General features: G+C 43.0%; 1 protein-coding gene across 2 annotated transcripts in view; it reads left to right on the forward strand.

Moving 5' to 3' along the window:
- TFDP1 (transcription factor Dp-1) overlaps positions 1 to 16338 on the forward strand; it is a 101088-nt gene that overhangs the window by 21627 nt on the left and 63123 nt on the right. For both annotated transcript variants that reach the window (XM_073350551.1, XM_073350543.1), the window contains exon 2: positions 4936 to 5002. In XM_073350551.1, coding sequence (XP_073206652.1) covers positions 4936 to 5002 — 67 coding nt within the window. The remainder of the gene's footprint in view (positions 1 to 4935; positions 5003 to 16338) is intronic.

A 16338-nucleotide genomic window follows, 5' to 3' on the forward strand; every position in this document is an offset into this window, starting at 1 on the left:
ACATAGTATAATCTTCGCTGTTGCTGAGCAGAGTGATTTAAGTGGAAACAAAACTAAGTTTCAGAGCAGTTAGATAATACAGGTGTGCAGAGGCACTGACTTTCTGGTTTCCTCAGGGGTGCTCGCCCTGTGCTTCACCCTAGGCCCTCGCCCCAATTCTTTTTGCCCTTGCCCAGCCTCTTTCTGAGCAATTAGATAAGACAAGTATGCAGAGGCACCGAGTTTCTGGTTTCCTCAGGGGTGCTCGATTCCCTGCTATGCCCAAGGCCCTTGCCGCACCTCTTTCTGCCCCTGAGTACACCCTGCCCTTCCTCTGCCTCTTCCTGCCCCCACTCCTCTCCTTCCCCTCCAGCACCTCCTGCATGCCGCTGAACAGCTGATCATTGGCAGGGCAGGAGGTGCTGGGGCAAAGGGAGAGGAGCTGATCGCCGGGGCTGCTGGTGAGTGCTGAGCACCCACTATTTTTTCCCCAGGGGCGCTCTAACTCTGGAGCACCCACAGAGTCAGCGCCTATGTAAATGTGGCTCAAAAGGAGGGGATAAGGAGCAAGATGTAATTAAAGCAATAAGCTTACCTTTTTGCAGATCTGAACTATAAGTACAGCTAAGTATTGCTTCAAGAATAGTCTAAAAGACCAAAGTTCTAGGAGGTATCATAGTCCTAGGTCAGAAGTGGGCAAACTACAGCCTGGGGTGCAGGATGGGTGTGGCAGGGGGGCTCAGGGCAGGGAGTTGGGGTGTGGCAGGGGGGTTGGGGGTGCGGTGGGGGCTCAGGCAGGGAGTTGGGGTGCAGGAGGGGTGCGAGGTGCAAGCAGGGAGTTGTGGGGGAGGGGTTCAGGCTCAAGAGTGGCAGCAGCGCACACCTGGGCCAGGGAATGTGTGCCCTGGTCCCACACTGCTCTGGGAAGCAGCTGGCACCATGTCCCTGCATGGCCGTGCACGCTGCCCTTGCTACGTCTCCAGGTACCTCCTCCGAAGCTCCCATTGGCCACAGTTCCCCATTCTCAGACAATGGGAGCTGCAGGGGACAGTGCCTGGTGGCAAGGGCAACACACTCTGCATGCTCCCCCACCCCCCAGGGCTCCAGGGTGCTGGCCGCTTCTGAGAGTGGCAAGGGGCCTGCAGCGCCACGGGGGGCAATCCTGCAGGCCGGATCTGGCCCACGGGCTGTAGTTTGTCCAGCCCTGCTCTAGACTGTGTGGTGGCATGGCTGGCTCTGGCCGGGGGGCACAGCTGCCAGTCCTGGCGCTCTCAGTGGCATGGTAAGGGGGTGGGGCGTGGGGGGGTTTGGATAAGGGGAAGAGGGTCTTGGGGGACAATCAGGGGGCAGTTGGATAGGTGTGGGAGTCCTGGGGAGCCTGTCAGGGTTGGGGTGTGGATAGGGGTCGGAGCAGTCAGGAGACAAGGGGGGGGGGACTTCAATAGGGGATGAGGTCCTGGGGGGGCGGTTAGGGGTGGGGGTCCCGGGAGGGGGCTGTCAGCGGACAAGGAACGGGGAGGTTTGGCTGGGGCAATCAGGGGGCAGGAAGTTGGATGGGGATGAGAGCCAGGTTGTTTGGGGAGGCTCAGCCTTCCCTACCCAGCCCTCCATACAGTTTCGGAACCCTGATGTGGCCTCCAGACCAAAAAGTTTGCCCATCTGTCCTAGGTTTTTACTTACAGAAAAATTAACTCATTTTTGTGATCTTCTAGAAGTCAAGCTTCACTCAGCACAGCTATAAAAAGCTATCTGAAAAGTTGCTTGATTTGAGTTATCTTGAATAAAATAAATGAAACTAATCAGGAAACTGCACATGTGCAAAGGAGATCTGATTGACAGCAATCTGTTGAGCTTGACTAACTCCTTATGGTATATGGGAGTTTTAATTGCAGCCTTCCTACACCAGCTGGAGCATCTATGTTTGGAAAAGAGAACTTATGCCGGAAAATGTGCTGTTGTTTTTTACTGCTTCAGTCCCTCGGGATTCCGCCGGGGGTGGGGGTGGGTGAGGGTGAGGGTAGTTTTAATTTACATTTGAGGCTCCATTGGAGTGTTGCTGGCCAGGGTGGATTTGATTTAAATCATGATTTAAATCACGTCAGGAAGACTCAATTTAATCAAGGATTTCTACATAAAATTGTGTTCTTGTTGGTTGTTATAACCTTAATACATATTCTTCACAACTCAGAGATAGATGTTGGTTTCATTTTGAGAAGGTACACACGAGACATTTTTAAGTGATTTATTTAGAAAACTTTTCAGATTAGTTTTACAGCTATATCAGATAATGAATGATTGTTTGGTTATTTCATTTACCAAAGGTAATTGAAGCAGATATTTATGAAGTCATTTGGAGGTGAACTATCTCCAATTCAACAGGTTTATCATTAATATTTGGAGGAATTGCTTGCCATGCTGTATTAAGAGGAGAACATCACCAGACAGACATTTAAATTGTATTATTTAAACAACAACATTAAGTATTCTGGATTTTTTTCTTCAACAGCAAACATAATATTTTAACAAAACAAGCATGTGAATTTTTGAATTTAGTTAAACATTCAAGGTTTTTAAAATCAGGTTTGTTTTTGTTAAAATTGTTTTTAACTAAAATAGTTAAATGAAATATTTAAAAAAAAAAAAACCCCAACAAATCGACTGTCAGCCAGGTCAACATGACAAACTTAAAATATTGGCTTCTGCAGCTAACTCAGTCATCTTCACCTTCATTTTCCTGTTAGTTCATAATCTGGAAAAGAAAAACAAGCTTTCCTACTTTTTCAGGTCCCACACGATTTCTCAGTTTGGAATGAATTAGTCCAAAGGAAGAAAATATTCTTTCAACACCGGCGGAAGAATCTACTGCTGTTAGAAGGGAGATTATCACTTCAACAGTCTCTGAATCGAAGTGCTTAAATGACTTCCACCAGTTCACTGGTGTGACTTTCTTTAAAATTTCATCAGCAAACATATTTCTTGAATGGTGCACCCTTAACTCTGAAGTTTATTATAGTTGGCATTATGGAGGGATGACTGCTAGATGTCCATGTCATAGCCAGCTCCTCTTTTTCAGCAGTTAAGGTTTACTCTGGTACCGAGTATTGAGAATATTTGCAAGAAAATGAGCTGGAGATAGTTCTTGTCCCATGTGGTTTTTTAATGCTTGTAATTTAAACTCTGCAATGGCATATTTCTCTCTTTAAGATTTCACTCAGTTCCTTCCATTTTCAACAGCGTCAGCAATAAAACCGCTATTTCCCTGCATTTTGTTCAAGGCTACAGAAATAGGCTTCAGGGGACTCGGCATGTGTTCAACATTTCTCTTAGCCCAACGTTGAGAACTTTGGCTGTGACAGTGCCATCTATTTTTTCACAATTTTGTTCACAGATTGTCATCAGATTAGGTCAGTTCTTGAGATAGTGCTCAAAACCTTCCACTACTGAGATCCATCACATGTCTTGTGGGAGAGTTAGCTTGGTTCCTCCCACTTTTTTTCAGAGCAGCTGCTGGAAAGTGGTTGTTACATGTGCCAAATTCACAACTACAAAAATAGGGAATAACTATTTAGGGTTAGTAGTGATGAAAAGGTTCTTTAAGTTGTAGAGGACCACAAACTGAGTTGTCAGTGTGAAGCACCTGCAAAAAAGGTTTAGTAGTATTCTCGGGTATATTAACAGGAGCATTGTATGTTAGACACAGGAGGTAATTGTCCCTTCTCTACTCAGCACTAGTAGATCCCAGCTGGTTCTGTATCCAATTTTGGGCACCACAGTTTAGGAAAGATGTGGACAAATCAGAAAGAGTCAAGAGGAGAACAAAAAAAATGATTAAAGGTTTAGAAAATTTGACTTATGAAGAAAGGTTTAAAAAACCTGTAGTCTTGAGAAAAGAAGACTGGGGGGGGGGGACTGGATAAGTCTTCCCTGTACATAGAGGGTAAATGGACACACATCAGACATCAGGAATGGTAACATACAAAAGTCAGTAGGAGAACAATTAAATCTCCCTGGACACCCAATAACAGATTTAAAAGTAGCCATCCTTTAACAAAAAAACTTCAAAAACAGACTTCAGAGAGAAACTGCTGCGCTACAATTTGCGAACTTCATTTGCAAACTTAACACCATCAATTTGGGCTTGAATAGGAACTGGGAGTGGCTGGCTCACTACAAAAGCAATTTTCCGTCTCTTGGTATTGACACCTGCTCATCAATTATTGGGAGTGGACCACATCCTCCGTGACTGAATTGGCCTTCTGCATTGGTTCTCCACTTGTAAGGCAACTCCTTCTCTTCATATGCCAATATATATTTGTACCTGTATCTGTAATTTTCACTCCATGCATCTGAAGAAGTGGGGGGGGGGGTTAAACTCATGAAAGCTTATGCCCAAATAAATCTGTTAGTCTTTAAGGTACCACCAGACTCCTAGTTGTTTTTGTCCTTTTCTACAAACTGTTGCGATATGGGGCCTGGCTACTAACCTGTTTAGCAGTTAAGTTCAGGAAGTTGAGGTTTATTGATCATTAAGAGGAAGCACATATATGTATACTTATGACATTTATTCTTTACTCAAGACTTACTATAATTTTACTGGCTGTCAATTTTATAAGTATATTCTGGATAATGAAGCAGAAATCTGTTTTTCTGTCTCCCTGCTTTTTCTTGTGGGATGGTCTTAGTGCTTTTTTTTTCCTGTGGAATATGTCACCGGTATAGTTGTTAGTATGGTATTTAAGTATTTTAAAGAACAGACGTTTTCCACAAAGCTTTATTTAGTACATACTTTACCATACTGGCCATTATGGGGTGGAGATACTATTGTTATTGAGTTGCAGTTTTAATTTGGAAACCTGGGTTGGGGAAGTCTTAACAAATTACGTTAGATCTTTCAAAATTAATAGTAAAGAAAGTAGTTTTCTATAGATATTGTAAAAATTTTATTTTCTTTACTAGGCTGGACTAATTGAAGCCAATGGAGAACTTAAGGTTTTTATAGACCAAAACCTTAGTCCTGGAAAAGGTAAGAAAATACTTTATCAGAAAGATACTTCCACGTTTTGGCCTTGTATATACTTGTGTATTATGGGCAATAGAAGCCCTTGACAACTGCTTCCTTAGCACAGTTTTTTATAAAGCTTTTCTTATAGCTCATTTTTATACTCTAGTGAATCAATTCTGCAGATTTACTATGGCTACAATTGTGTGAAGTTCATTGGTGGTTCAGCTGGCATTCCATAGGTGGCCAGTCATTCGTGTAGCTGCACAGGTGCAGCCACCTAGCTTAGACAGGCAAAGGTGCTGTAAGCCATGATTTGCACCAGTGTATTTTATCAGTTGGAAAAAATGCGTTCATGCAAATTGCCGTTTAAATTGTCTTTGCCTGTCTCGGCTAAGTGCTTGCTAATCAGCATGGCTACAGTAGTGGTTGGCTGTCAATATCTACCCAGGGAATTTGTCCAAGTTACAGCCAAGGCCTGGGATAGTGTTCTTAATATAAATCTTCTTAACTAGGTAATTCAGTTAGATAATAGCTGCATTTGTCTAAGTCTTCACTACTTCAGTGATCTAAACATTTTTTGTACTCTCATAGGCTATAGAATTCTATTTCTATGTGACACATGATCTCGGATACTAAACTCCAAAACTGTTGCAATATTATGTGCTGAATGCTTCAACTAGCAAAGGCAAGAGAAGCACACAGCTTATAACTTATCAGGAAATTTGATTCCCTTATTTCCCCCTGATTCTCTGAGAGAGATTCTATCTGTAACCCTTCAGTTTGTACTCTACTTGTCAGCAGGAGTATAAAGCCAGACTGGTGAGTGTAGGTGTTGAGCATTAATTGTAATATATGGGTTCATAGTTTTTTCCTTTTGAAAACAAAACAAGGGCTTGTCTTTGATTTTTGATTTTTTTTATCTTTTAAAATATCCTTATATACTCCTATCATGCCGAGCTGGTCCTAGTGGCTTTTCATGGTAGATGTGATATTTCCAGCATAGTGTACTCAGAGCTGTTGACATGAAGCAAAAAGAGTTAGCAGTCTGTATCTAGGTAGGTGAGACTTCCTTCTGCCATGACCCTTCACCCCCATAATTGAAGTGAATGCTTCATTCCCTTTTCAGTTCACTTAGCACATAACGCCCACACTTTGTATATTTTCTTGATATTTGTGAATCATTTTTAAAGAGTAGAATAAGGAGAAGTTTATTTTGAGTTTCAAGGGCAACCGAAAAGTGACTGGAAAATAAGTAGGGCTTCATTTCAGTGCCTTAAGTGTAATTCCATATAAGATTTTCTCTAAGTGGTTTTAAATAAAGTTTGTGCTAGCTCTGCAGACTCTGCCTGCTGTCTAAAAATCAAGCTTTGTTCTTTTTGGCTTGTGCGTCACCACCAACAAGATTCGGCAGTCCAAATTGTGGCCTCAGTTATCCTGTGCAGTACTTTCAATGGGGTTACAGGTGTAATTGAAGGCAAAACTTTCCCTGTTACTGGAACTTGTTTAATAGCTCTTTTTATAGAGGAGCTAGAATGGAATCCAGCAAACTTGATCATAGTTATATACACTCTACAGTGTTAACAGGAGTTTAAAGTAGTAAATATTTTTGTCACTAAAATATCCAGGTACCTCTTAAGATCTGTTGACAAAGGAGGTGTCAGTTTTACATGGCTGCTTTTTTGACAATATCTGTACCTTATGGTTTGGTAGGTATTTTTTTTAAAACGGACATTTCAAATCAAACTGTATATGATGTAGCAAAGAAGAGTGTTTTCATTGACTGACGAATCTATAAATTGCGTATCATTTTTTAAGAGCCCCATCCAGCTCCCACTAAAATTGATGGAAAGACTCGCATTGATTTCAGTGAGCAGGAATCAGCCCTCAATGTTGGATTGAAACAGTGAGATGACTATTGGGCTGCAATATTTCTATACTTGTCTATGTTTATTATGAGTTGCTACTTTTGAGTGTGTGATCAGATTTTTCTCCATTCTGGTTCCATGAGGAATGTGGTGGCAAAAAGGTATACCTAGAGTCTGCTGTTGAAGGCTTTACCTCCTGATCCCTCAAATTTGTATTTCAGTTCTGATAAATTTTAGCATGGAAAATTGATTATAGCTACCATGAAGTTCTTGAAGGATGTCTTTGAGAAAACATGAACCTATAACAGGGAGACTTTGGGCATGGGCTCTGTGTTGTATAAGCTGTGGACACTACCCAGGCTGGGAAAAGTCCTGTTGTTCAGAAGTCCAGGACAAGTAGGAGTGCTACCTCCTCATGAAAGTGTCCATTTTCCTCAGTTCTAAGGTGCAGTAACATAAATCTGCCTGTCAGATAGGGAGAGTAGCTGGAAGGGTTCAGGGGGTTGAGAGGACTTAATGGTAAGGAAGAGAGAAGATAGAGCAGAGCAATAGAACCTTCTAAACTGTAGACCACAGTTAGATCAAAGGCAGTTGTTGTCTTTGCCAGAACACAAGTGATAGTTTCAGTTGCCAACCAAAGCTGAGTGGGTAAAATTGGCTACAATTTGATTGTCTGCTGTGAAACAGTTTGATTTGATTTGGGGCTCTCTAATATTTTGTTACAGCTGACTTTAAAAAAAAAAATTGAAAAATGACTGGAATACATCAAACTATCATTAGAATTTTAATGGCTGATCCAGTGACAATTCTGTAGCTGAACAAGAATTGGTACACATCAAATTCTGCTACAGCTGATCATATTGCACAGAAAACTGCTTTGGGAATTGCAGGTAACAAGATTGAATAACTCAAGTCAGAACAGTTGCTCTGAATTCAGATTGTGTAGCAGTGAACATGAACTGTTTAAGTGTCATGAAGGCCAACTTTAAACAAGAAACTATTCATGCTGTGAACTGCATCAATCATAAATTTGAACCTTGATATTCAGGATCGCAAGAGATTATCTAAACAGCTGAAATGTATTTTGAAAGATCTTTTCAGATCTTATTTAAGTCCCAAAAGACCCCTTCAGTTAGTGTTGCCTTTGATGCAGCAGTGAGCTGTTTTGGAATATCTTCAGTATAAACTGAGTTAGTAGTCAGGCCAAAGCATAGCAAAAATGACTAAAAATTATATTTTGCCTGTCACCAGTTTGAATCATATTGCAAAAAACTGTATGAGGGAGTGATGTAGCTCAAGTTATAAACATTCTTAAGGATAATTTATGAATGTCTATCTTGGAAATACAATTGTAATCACCATGGCAGTTGAAGACTCTGAGCCTCTCCTTGAGACATAAAAAAATCTCTAGTTTGGTGCATTGCAAAGCCTAGAAAATGCTTGATGGAGCTTGCAGCAGTGGAAGGCAATATTGCTGTTTGTCTAAAAAGTTCTCCTTAGGGCTGACAGATTTGAAGATTTGGATCTTCAGAGACACAGTTGTCAAAAAATAAGATCTATATGTTTGGTATCTGTGTTCAGTAGCAGATTCAGATTCATCACGTTACAACAAGCAATATTCATGTGGTTTCAGTACTTTGGCTCCATAAAGTGGCTTATTCTTTGAACGCCTCTGTGCATTCTCACTCATGAGATATGGTGCCTCTGGTGTTATACTGTGCAGCTGTGTAGAAAAGCAGTGTCTGCTGAGTGCAAGGTGCAGGAGCACTCTTGTGCTAGGATGATGTCATCAGCTCCATCTGTATATGGGAGTGCACCCACGCACACACCTCAGTTCCTTCTTCGCAGCCACAGAGAGCTCATGGAAATACCTTTCCTGTTCATGAGGCTAGTTAGGAACTATTCAGAGAAAACAAGCTGTTAGTTTGCTGTTAGTGTTAGGTTACTTGGGACAATTGGCCTCGAGTTATCCCCAAAATCATGGCAGGTCCTGAACCCCATAGAGGGTTCAAAAGAGATGCAACCCACTCAGCTATCTTCTCTGAGACAAAGACATGTTTGGTGTCTTCTGTCCCTGGGAGAATTGCACATAGTATCTCAGTGCACAATTTTGCCATGCTTTTATTCCTTGACTGAGGAATGAGGGGCATCTCAGGGTGCATGTTCATTTGACTTTGGTACGCTTCCAGTTGGACTATCCTGGTACTCCTGTGGGAGGTTTTGAGTTCTGGGTCTTTGCCAAGGTCTTCTGTAAAGACACCTGAGACGCATCAAGCTGCTCCTGATTTGTTGTCTTCCCTCATTGTCGAGCCTGAGGTCCAGCTCCCCAAGACCAATGCCTACAGTGGCCAGGCTTCCTATCCAGTACTTTCTGGAGCTGCAGACTTCACCTGGGCAGTCTGCACTGGCACCAAGGCCTATATCTGCACTGAAGACTCATTTGTGCCATTAGTTAACTCCGTGACCAAAAGAGCAGTTTTCCAGATCTGTGCGATCCTGATCTGAGGAAAATGAAAAAGTATTCAAACTCACAGAGAGTTTGAGGAGGAGGCAGCATTATTTTCCTTTTCTGCCGCTGGCATGTTTCCTTTAGGGACTCTTCCCAGAAGAGGGCTGGACAGTGCAGAACACATGTTTTGGGAAAATTTGGAACTGGGAGTGTGTTGGTCATGCTGCTAATAGTAACCAAAGCTGGTGGAAGCCAGGGTGTGACTGAAGTCTTGCTGACAGGCTGCTGGGGTCAGAGCTACTGGACCAGGACTACAGCTATACACAGACACTCAGGGTGTGACTTTCATGCTGGTGGACCATTTGAGTAGCCCAGGTGGGGAGCTACAACAGCGAAGCATAGTGAGGTACCCAAGGTTGCGGGGCAAGCAGTGACACAGCCCCTCACTGGTCTATATTGCACACTGGAATGTGATAACCCACTTTTCCCTTAGAAGCTGTTGTCTGTGTCTCAGCTGCTTGACTCTGTATATTGGTGTTTGCCACCAACTTCAGTCAGGAACATCCTGGAGGAACACTGAATCCCTTCAGTACCAGTGTTACTCTGGGTTTTCTGAACCCAGAGCACTGGTAACTTAATTGTTTCTCTCCAGACACTGTCAGGAATAAATCAATGGGGACACAGCTCTTTTGTCTTAGATACAAACCAGAGTTCTTTTACCTAAAGCTAATTTATTAGGTCTCAAGCGCACACACATAAATGCTATAGCAATAGGTTCAGAGTATCCTGAACATTATAGGTGATGGTTTCAAGTGATCACCAGCTAGGCTTCCAGGGGCCCTCCTTTCGTACAGTTGATAGGGGGTTTAGGTGTTGGCTCCTTGCCCTAAGAAAAACTCCTTCAGACTGCTCTAAAGTCTTTTGCTTAACTTTTTATTGTTAACTTAAACAAAGCACATAACTCCTAGTAGGACACCAATTCTCCTAGTTCCAGCAAATAACTTCTTATCAAAGCATTTCTAGTAATAACAATAAAACTTGTATGTTGGGGCACTTAAAACCAAGTTCAGCTGTCCAAACAGTCCTTCCACTCTCATGGTTCATTAACTTTGTTCCATCCTCCCAGTCTGATTAGCAAAACTGCAATCATGCAGCTATTTGGCCTTGCCTCCCAGAGCCCTAATGATGATTCCTGGCTATGTGGTGTTTGGTTTTATGCTAGTAGTGGCTGGAGACACAAAATGGCTGCCTGCTGTAATGTCAAGTTTAATTCTCCCATAACACCAGCTGTGCATGTTCTGCCAGCCTGCTGCAGAGAGCTCAGTTGCATTCCTTTGCCAAAGAATCCCATTGGCATGGAAAGACGTGCAGAGCCCTCTTCAGTTACTTGTGTGGTCCTACATAGAGAAGTCCACGACAAATCTCTTAGATGCCACCAAACTCAGCATGACGCTGGTGTTAACGTTAGCATTGATACCCCTCTTGGCACCAGAGATGCCAGCGTGAAGAATTTGCCTGGTGCCAACCCTACCCCAGGTGCCATTTTCTTTGAGTATGCACGTGTGCTCTGTATACCCAGCACTGTCAGTGGAGTCATTAGACCATGGCTGACAAGAGTTTATGTAACCTGTGCTTAAAAAAACCCTCCAGTGATGGATACTTCATAGCTTCCCTATTCCAGATCTCACTTACCTTTATAATTAGAATGTTTTCCCTAATCTCTAACCTAAAGCTTCCTTGCTGCAGATTAAGCCCATTACTTCTTGCCCTACCTTCAGTGAACATGAACAATCGACCAGTCTTTATAACAGCCCTTAACATGTTTGAAGACTATCAGGTCTCCTCTCAGTCTTCTTTTCTCAAGAAACATGTCCAGTTTTTAACCTTTCTGTGTATGTTCAGTTTTCTAAACCTTTTCATTTTTGTTGCTCTCCTCTGGACTCTCTCCAGTTTGTCCATATCTTAAAGTATGGCACCCAGAATTGGACATACTACTCCAGGTGAGGCCCCACCATTGCTTAGTGGATTGGGACAGTCACCTGCCTTATTTTACATATGACAGTCCTGTTAATGTCTCAGAATATTAGCCTTTTTTGCAACTGCATCATATTGTTAGTTTGTATTCAATTTGCAATCCACTGTAACTCCCTGTCACGGGGCGACGACTCACCAGTGCGGCGCCTCCTGTCAGTCATCCTGGGAATTAGCTCTTCCAGCCAGGACTGCCCTTTGCAGGCCGGTGTCTCACCTGCCGCTGGCCCGTGTCCCTCCTGGACCCCAGTGCCCTTCTAGATTAGGGTTCTGCCCCCTGGCAGTATCCCCTCAGTCTGGGTCTCCCCTCCCAGGAGAATCCCCAACCCCCTATCCCTTCCTTGCCTCAGTGGCTACTGCCAGTCATCGTCTAGCCCCCACTCCCTGGGGCAGACTGCAGTCTATGAACCGCTCATCATCGGCAAGGGGGGGTTGGATCAGCTGCCTCTGCCTATCTCTGGGCTGCCCCTTTGCAGCCCAAGTACCTTTTCATAGGCCTTTAACTAGGCCTGCAGCCTGGGGTTTTGCAAGGCTGGAGTTCCCTAGCTCCTTCTGCCCTTCCCCAGCACTGCTCTATCCTAGGTACCCTTCTCAGCTCCCTGGCAGCCAGGTCCTTCTCTCTCAAGAATCTAGAGAGAGACTCTTGAGTCCTTCTGGCCCACCGCCCTCTTATAAGGGTCAGCTGGGCCCTGATTGCACTGGCTACAGCTGTGGCTGCTTTCCCAATTAGCCCAGCTTTCCTCGCTGCAGCCCTCTCTGGGGCTGCTTTATCCCCTTCCGGCAGGAGTGGGGTTACCACCCCGCTACACTTCCATATAATTTTCTGTGGTACTATCACCTAGCCAGCTATTCCCAATTTTGTAGTTGTGCATTTTAATTTTTCTTTCCTACGTAAAGTACTTTACACTTGTCTTTATTTAATTTCATGTTGGTGATTTCAGATCAATACTCTAATTTGTCATGGCTGTTTTGAATTCTAACCTTATCCTCCAAAGTGCTAGCAACCCCTCCCAGCTTGGTGTCCTTTGCCAATTTTATAAACATACTCTCCACTCCATTATCCAAGCCACTAATGAAAATATTGAATGATACTGGATCTAGGACTGACCCCTTAGATACGCCTTCCCAGTTTGACGGTGAACAATTAATAGCTACTCTGAGTATGGTCTTTCAACCAGTTCTGCAGTCACCGTTATAGTAATTTCATTTAGGCCATTTCCTTCTTTACTTTTCATTTAATAATGTCAAAGTCGCATTCCCCATGGTTTCAGGATTTTTTAACTAAATGAATGGCATTTGTCTATTCCCTACCTTCTCCCCAACTCTTAGCCCTCTTGGACATAGCTACTGCTGCTTGTTGGCGATGGTTTAATTGGAGGTGGTCTCCCATTTTCATAGAGCGCTTGGGGCTCTGCTGTCACCCGGCATCCTGGGGCGCCTGGGTTCCCTGGCGGCCAGCCCCATGTCCAGCGGGGTCCCCGGCTGCCGGGTGGCGTTTAACCATTAACAGAAACCAATAAGCATCAAGCTTACCGGTTAAACTCTTACATCCCTACCCCCCGTCTTCACCTCTGCCTTGGAGTTTTCTATTTCCAGACACTATATAGGCTAGGGAAAAGAAACTGAGATGGGAGAGCATGCTTTCTTACAGAATGATCTGATGGTGACATCTTAGTGCAAGAATGTTCTTGAGCTCCCTTTCCCCTGCATTGGACACTACTCTTCTACATGATTCCACAGCTCATAGGCAGAGGCACCATATCCTTTTAATGTGGCTGCATAGACACAGCTCTTGAAGAACAACAGTTACTAGTAAGTAAGTCCTTTTTTAATTAATTATTGTTTTATCCAATTATTGTGGTTTTGCAGCCTAGAGGTGGTCTTTGGTCAACAAGTTGGGCCATTTTGACATTAGAAGTAACGCAGCCATTCACCATTTAGAGCTAACTTGAATGCAACAGTTTTGTTAATTTGTAGGAAGGAGATTGGAAATGTGTCAAAAGTTCTCACTGATAGCTTACTTAGCCCAGCTGTAACTGCTCTCTAAAGAGCATGCAGTCACAGAATATCTTAAGCATTGGTAGCAGAAAGATTTCCCATGACACTTAGGCCTTGGTTTCACTGTGCATTGAGACAGTGCTACCAGGGTAACTTGGGCAAGAGTGCAGGAGAGCCCTTGCAGCATAGAGCCATTGGGACTCGGGGAATAGGCTTTCCGTGTTCCCCCATCACCTACCACAGGGCTCACTAATACAGCTGCCTAAACAAATAATCAATTGCAAATAAAAGGGTAGCTTCATCAGTAGGTTTTCACCTGCTTTGTGTTGTGCTGGCAATGCAAAGCCTCTGTAAACTCGGATTAATTGGCTGGTATGCTCTTACAGCTTTGTACTGCATGGTGAATCTGCCCTTAAAAAAAATAAAGTTGATACAATCGGTCAGGAATATTGCATGGTTTAATTAATTGGGTTTCTTGCTTAGTGTTCATGTATGAAATAGTAATTTTAAAAAAAAAATTCCCAGATACTCAAACAGTTAAAATGGAATTAAGGTTGAGAATATGTGTCAATAATTTAAGAATAAAAGAGGAATACTGTAAAACCAAACATTATGAGATTTAAGTTTGCATTTAAAAGAAAGTCAAACATGTTAAGGTAAGAAATGTGCCGTAACTCTGCTCTGTAGTAATGTGATGAGGGGGGGGGGCAAACTAAATTTATTTTTATAAAAGACAGATAAAACCAGGGTTTTATCTTGGACCACAAACACTAAATTGCCTTACTCATAATTGTTCGACTACATTGTGTATCACTACAGGGCAGAGCTAAACATGTTTGGGTGGCTTAGTTGTGTTTTTAACTTGTTTGGACTTCTTCTAAGTGTAAACTTAACTCTGAATTTCCTGGATTTATAATGCTTGGCTTGGGAATAACTACAGCATGCCTTCTTTTGTGTATGTGTGTTGTGACAGGGTCGGGCCAGATGGCTACAGGAGAGTAATAGAAGGCAGATATATTAGCCCCAGGTTAAGTAGGTCCCTTTTCCCTGGGTGAGGTAACAGGGAAGGTTCCAGAACAATCAGGAACCTTCTGGAGACAATTAAGACAGACGGGCTGATTTGAACACCTGCAGCCAATCAAGAAACTGCTAGAACCAATTAAGGCAGGCTGGGCACCTGGGTTTAAAAAGGAGCTCACTTCAGTTTGTGGTGCGCGTGTAAGGAGCTGGGAGCAAGAGGCGCTAGGAGCTGAGAGTGAGAACGCGGACTGTTGGAGGACTGAGGAGTACAAGCATGATCAGACACCGGGAGGAAGATCTTATGGTGAGGATAAAGAAGGCGTTGGGAGGAGGCCATGGGGAAGTAGCCCAGGGAGGAGTTGCTGTTGCACAGCTGTTCCAGGAGGCACTCTAAACAGCTGCATTCCACAGGGCCCTGGGCTGGAACCCCGAGTAGGGGGTGAGCCCGGGTTCCCCCAAACCTCCCAACTCCTGGTCAGACACAGGAGGAGTCGACCTGGACTGTGGGTTCAGAAAAACAGCCAAGCTGAGGGCTGCTGTGAAGCTCCAAGACGAGCAAATCCACCAATAAGCGCAAGACCCACCAAGGTAGAGGAGGAACTTTGTCACAGTGTGTAACCTTGAAGTTTCTTATCTCTCTACTTCTCAATCTTAACATAGTGGGGAGGGTTAAAATAATAGAGTCCAGTTTTCAGCTTTGGCAATGCTTCACTATGCCAGGGGAAAGGGAGAGAGTCTACTAGAAAGTGATTGAGAAAGTTCAGTATTTTCACTAGCATATCCAACCTGTTGGACTGGTGTAAGAGGAGCCATCCCGGCAGAAGAGAATTAGCAAATAGTTTCACACAGCTTTACTGTTTTGGAGGTGTTAACTTTGAAGAAAGCTGCTTCATTTTTGTCTTCATTAGTACATTCAGAAAAAAATTGTTAAATTCCGGAGGCATAGTTAAATACTTGGTGAGATGCTGTTTAATTATAATCCTCTCTCCCCCCCAACCCCTCTTTTTAGGATTTGGGATGATCATAGAATCAGTTGTTTCAGATGGGTGAAAAGGAAGAGAACTAATCATTCTATTTCATTGTGGTAAAACAAAATTGCTTGAATTAATCTATAGGCTGTCTAGTGAATGTGGCTCTTAAGATTTGAGATAGGCACTTGCAGCTGCCATACCAGTAGGTGGCAGTATTGGTATACAACTAGAAAATATTTTATGAACAAGAAGGTCCTTAAAATGTATTTTAAATGGAATAAAAACTATATTTCTATTAACACTATAACCAGGGTCTTCCTTGTATGTAAATCCTATTTGTGAGCCACAAAATATGGTTTTGCTTAATTTTATTAAATTTTAGTGAGTGGACTATGAATAGAAAAGGACAATTACTAAATGAAGTTGCAATTTTTAATGTATGGAATTATTTAACTGTAAACTCCATTCAGCTCCCACCCTAGTGAATATACACATTCTCTGGAAGAAGAGGGGAGAAAGTACTTCAATTTTTTCCCCTAAATACTTCTTCTGTTACAACAATTTCATGGAGAGGAGAGGAAAAACATGATGCAGTAACAGAAGGTTGAAACCTTCATTTAATCAAAACAAGATATTCTGCTCATATCCAGAAGCTTTTAAGTACTTTTTTTGGTCTTTTATTTCTTTAGCATTCATGAATGATATGTGTTTGACAACTATTGAGACTAAGGGCATGGCTAATCTTGCAGATGTAGAGCACTTCGAGTTAAACCAGCCTTCCAAGAGCGCAGTAGGGAAAGCGCTGCAGTCTGTCCACACTGACAGCTTCAAGCGCACTGGCATGGCCACATTTGCGGCACTTGCAGCGGCATTGGGAGCGGTGCATTATGGGCAACTATCCCAGCATGCAAGTGGCTTTAATGTATTTTTCAAATGTGGTGGGGTGGTGTTGAGTGTGACAGGGAGTGTGTTGTGTGTATGTGGGAGGAGAGAGAGTGGGTTTTGAGGGGGCTGAGAGCATGT

Source organism: Lepidochelys kempii, chromosome 1, assembly GCF_965140265.1.
Source record: "Lepidochelys kempii isolate rLepKem1 chromosome 1, rLepKem1.hap2, whole genome shotgun sequence".
NCBI classification, from domain to species: domain Eukaryota; kingdom Metazoa; phylum Chordata; order Testudines; family Cheloniidae; genus Lepidochelys; species Lepidochelys kempii.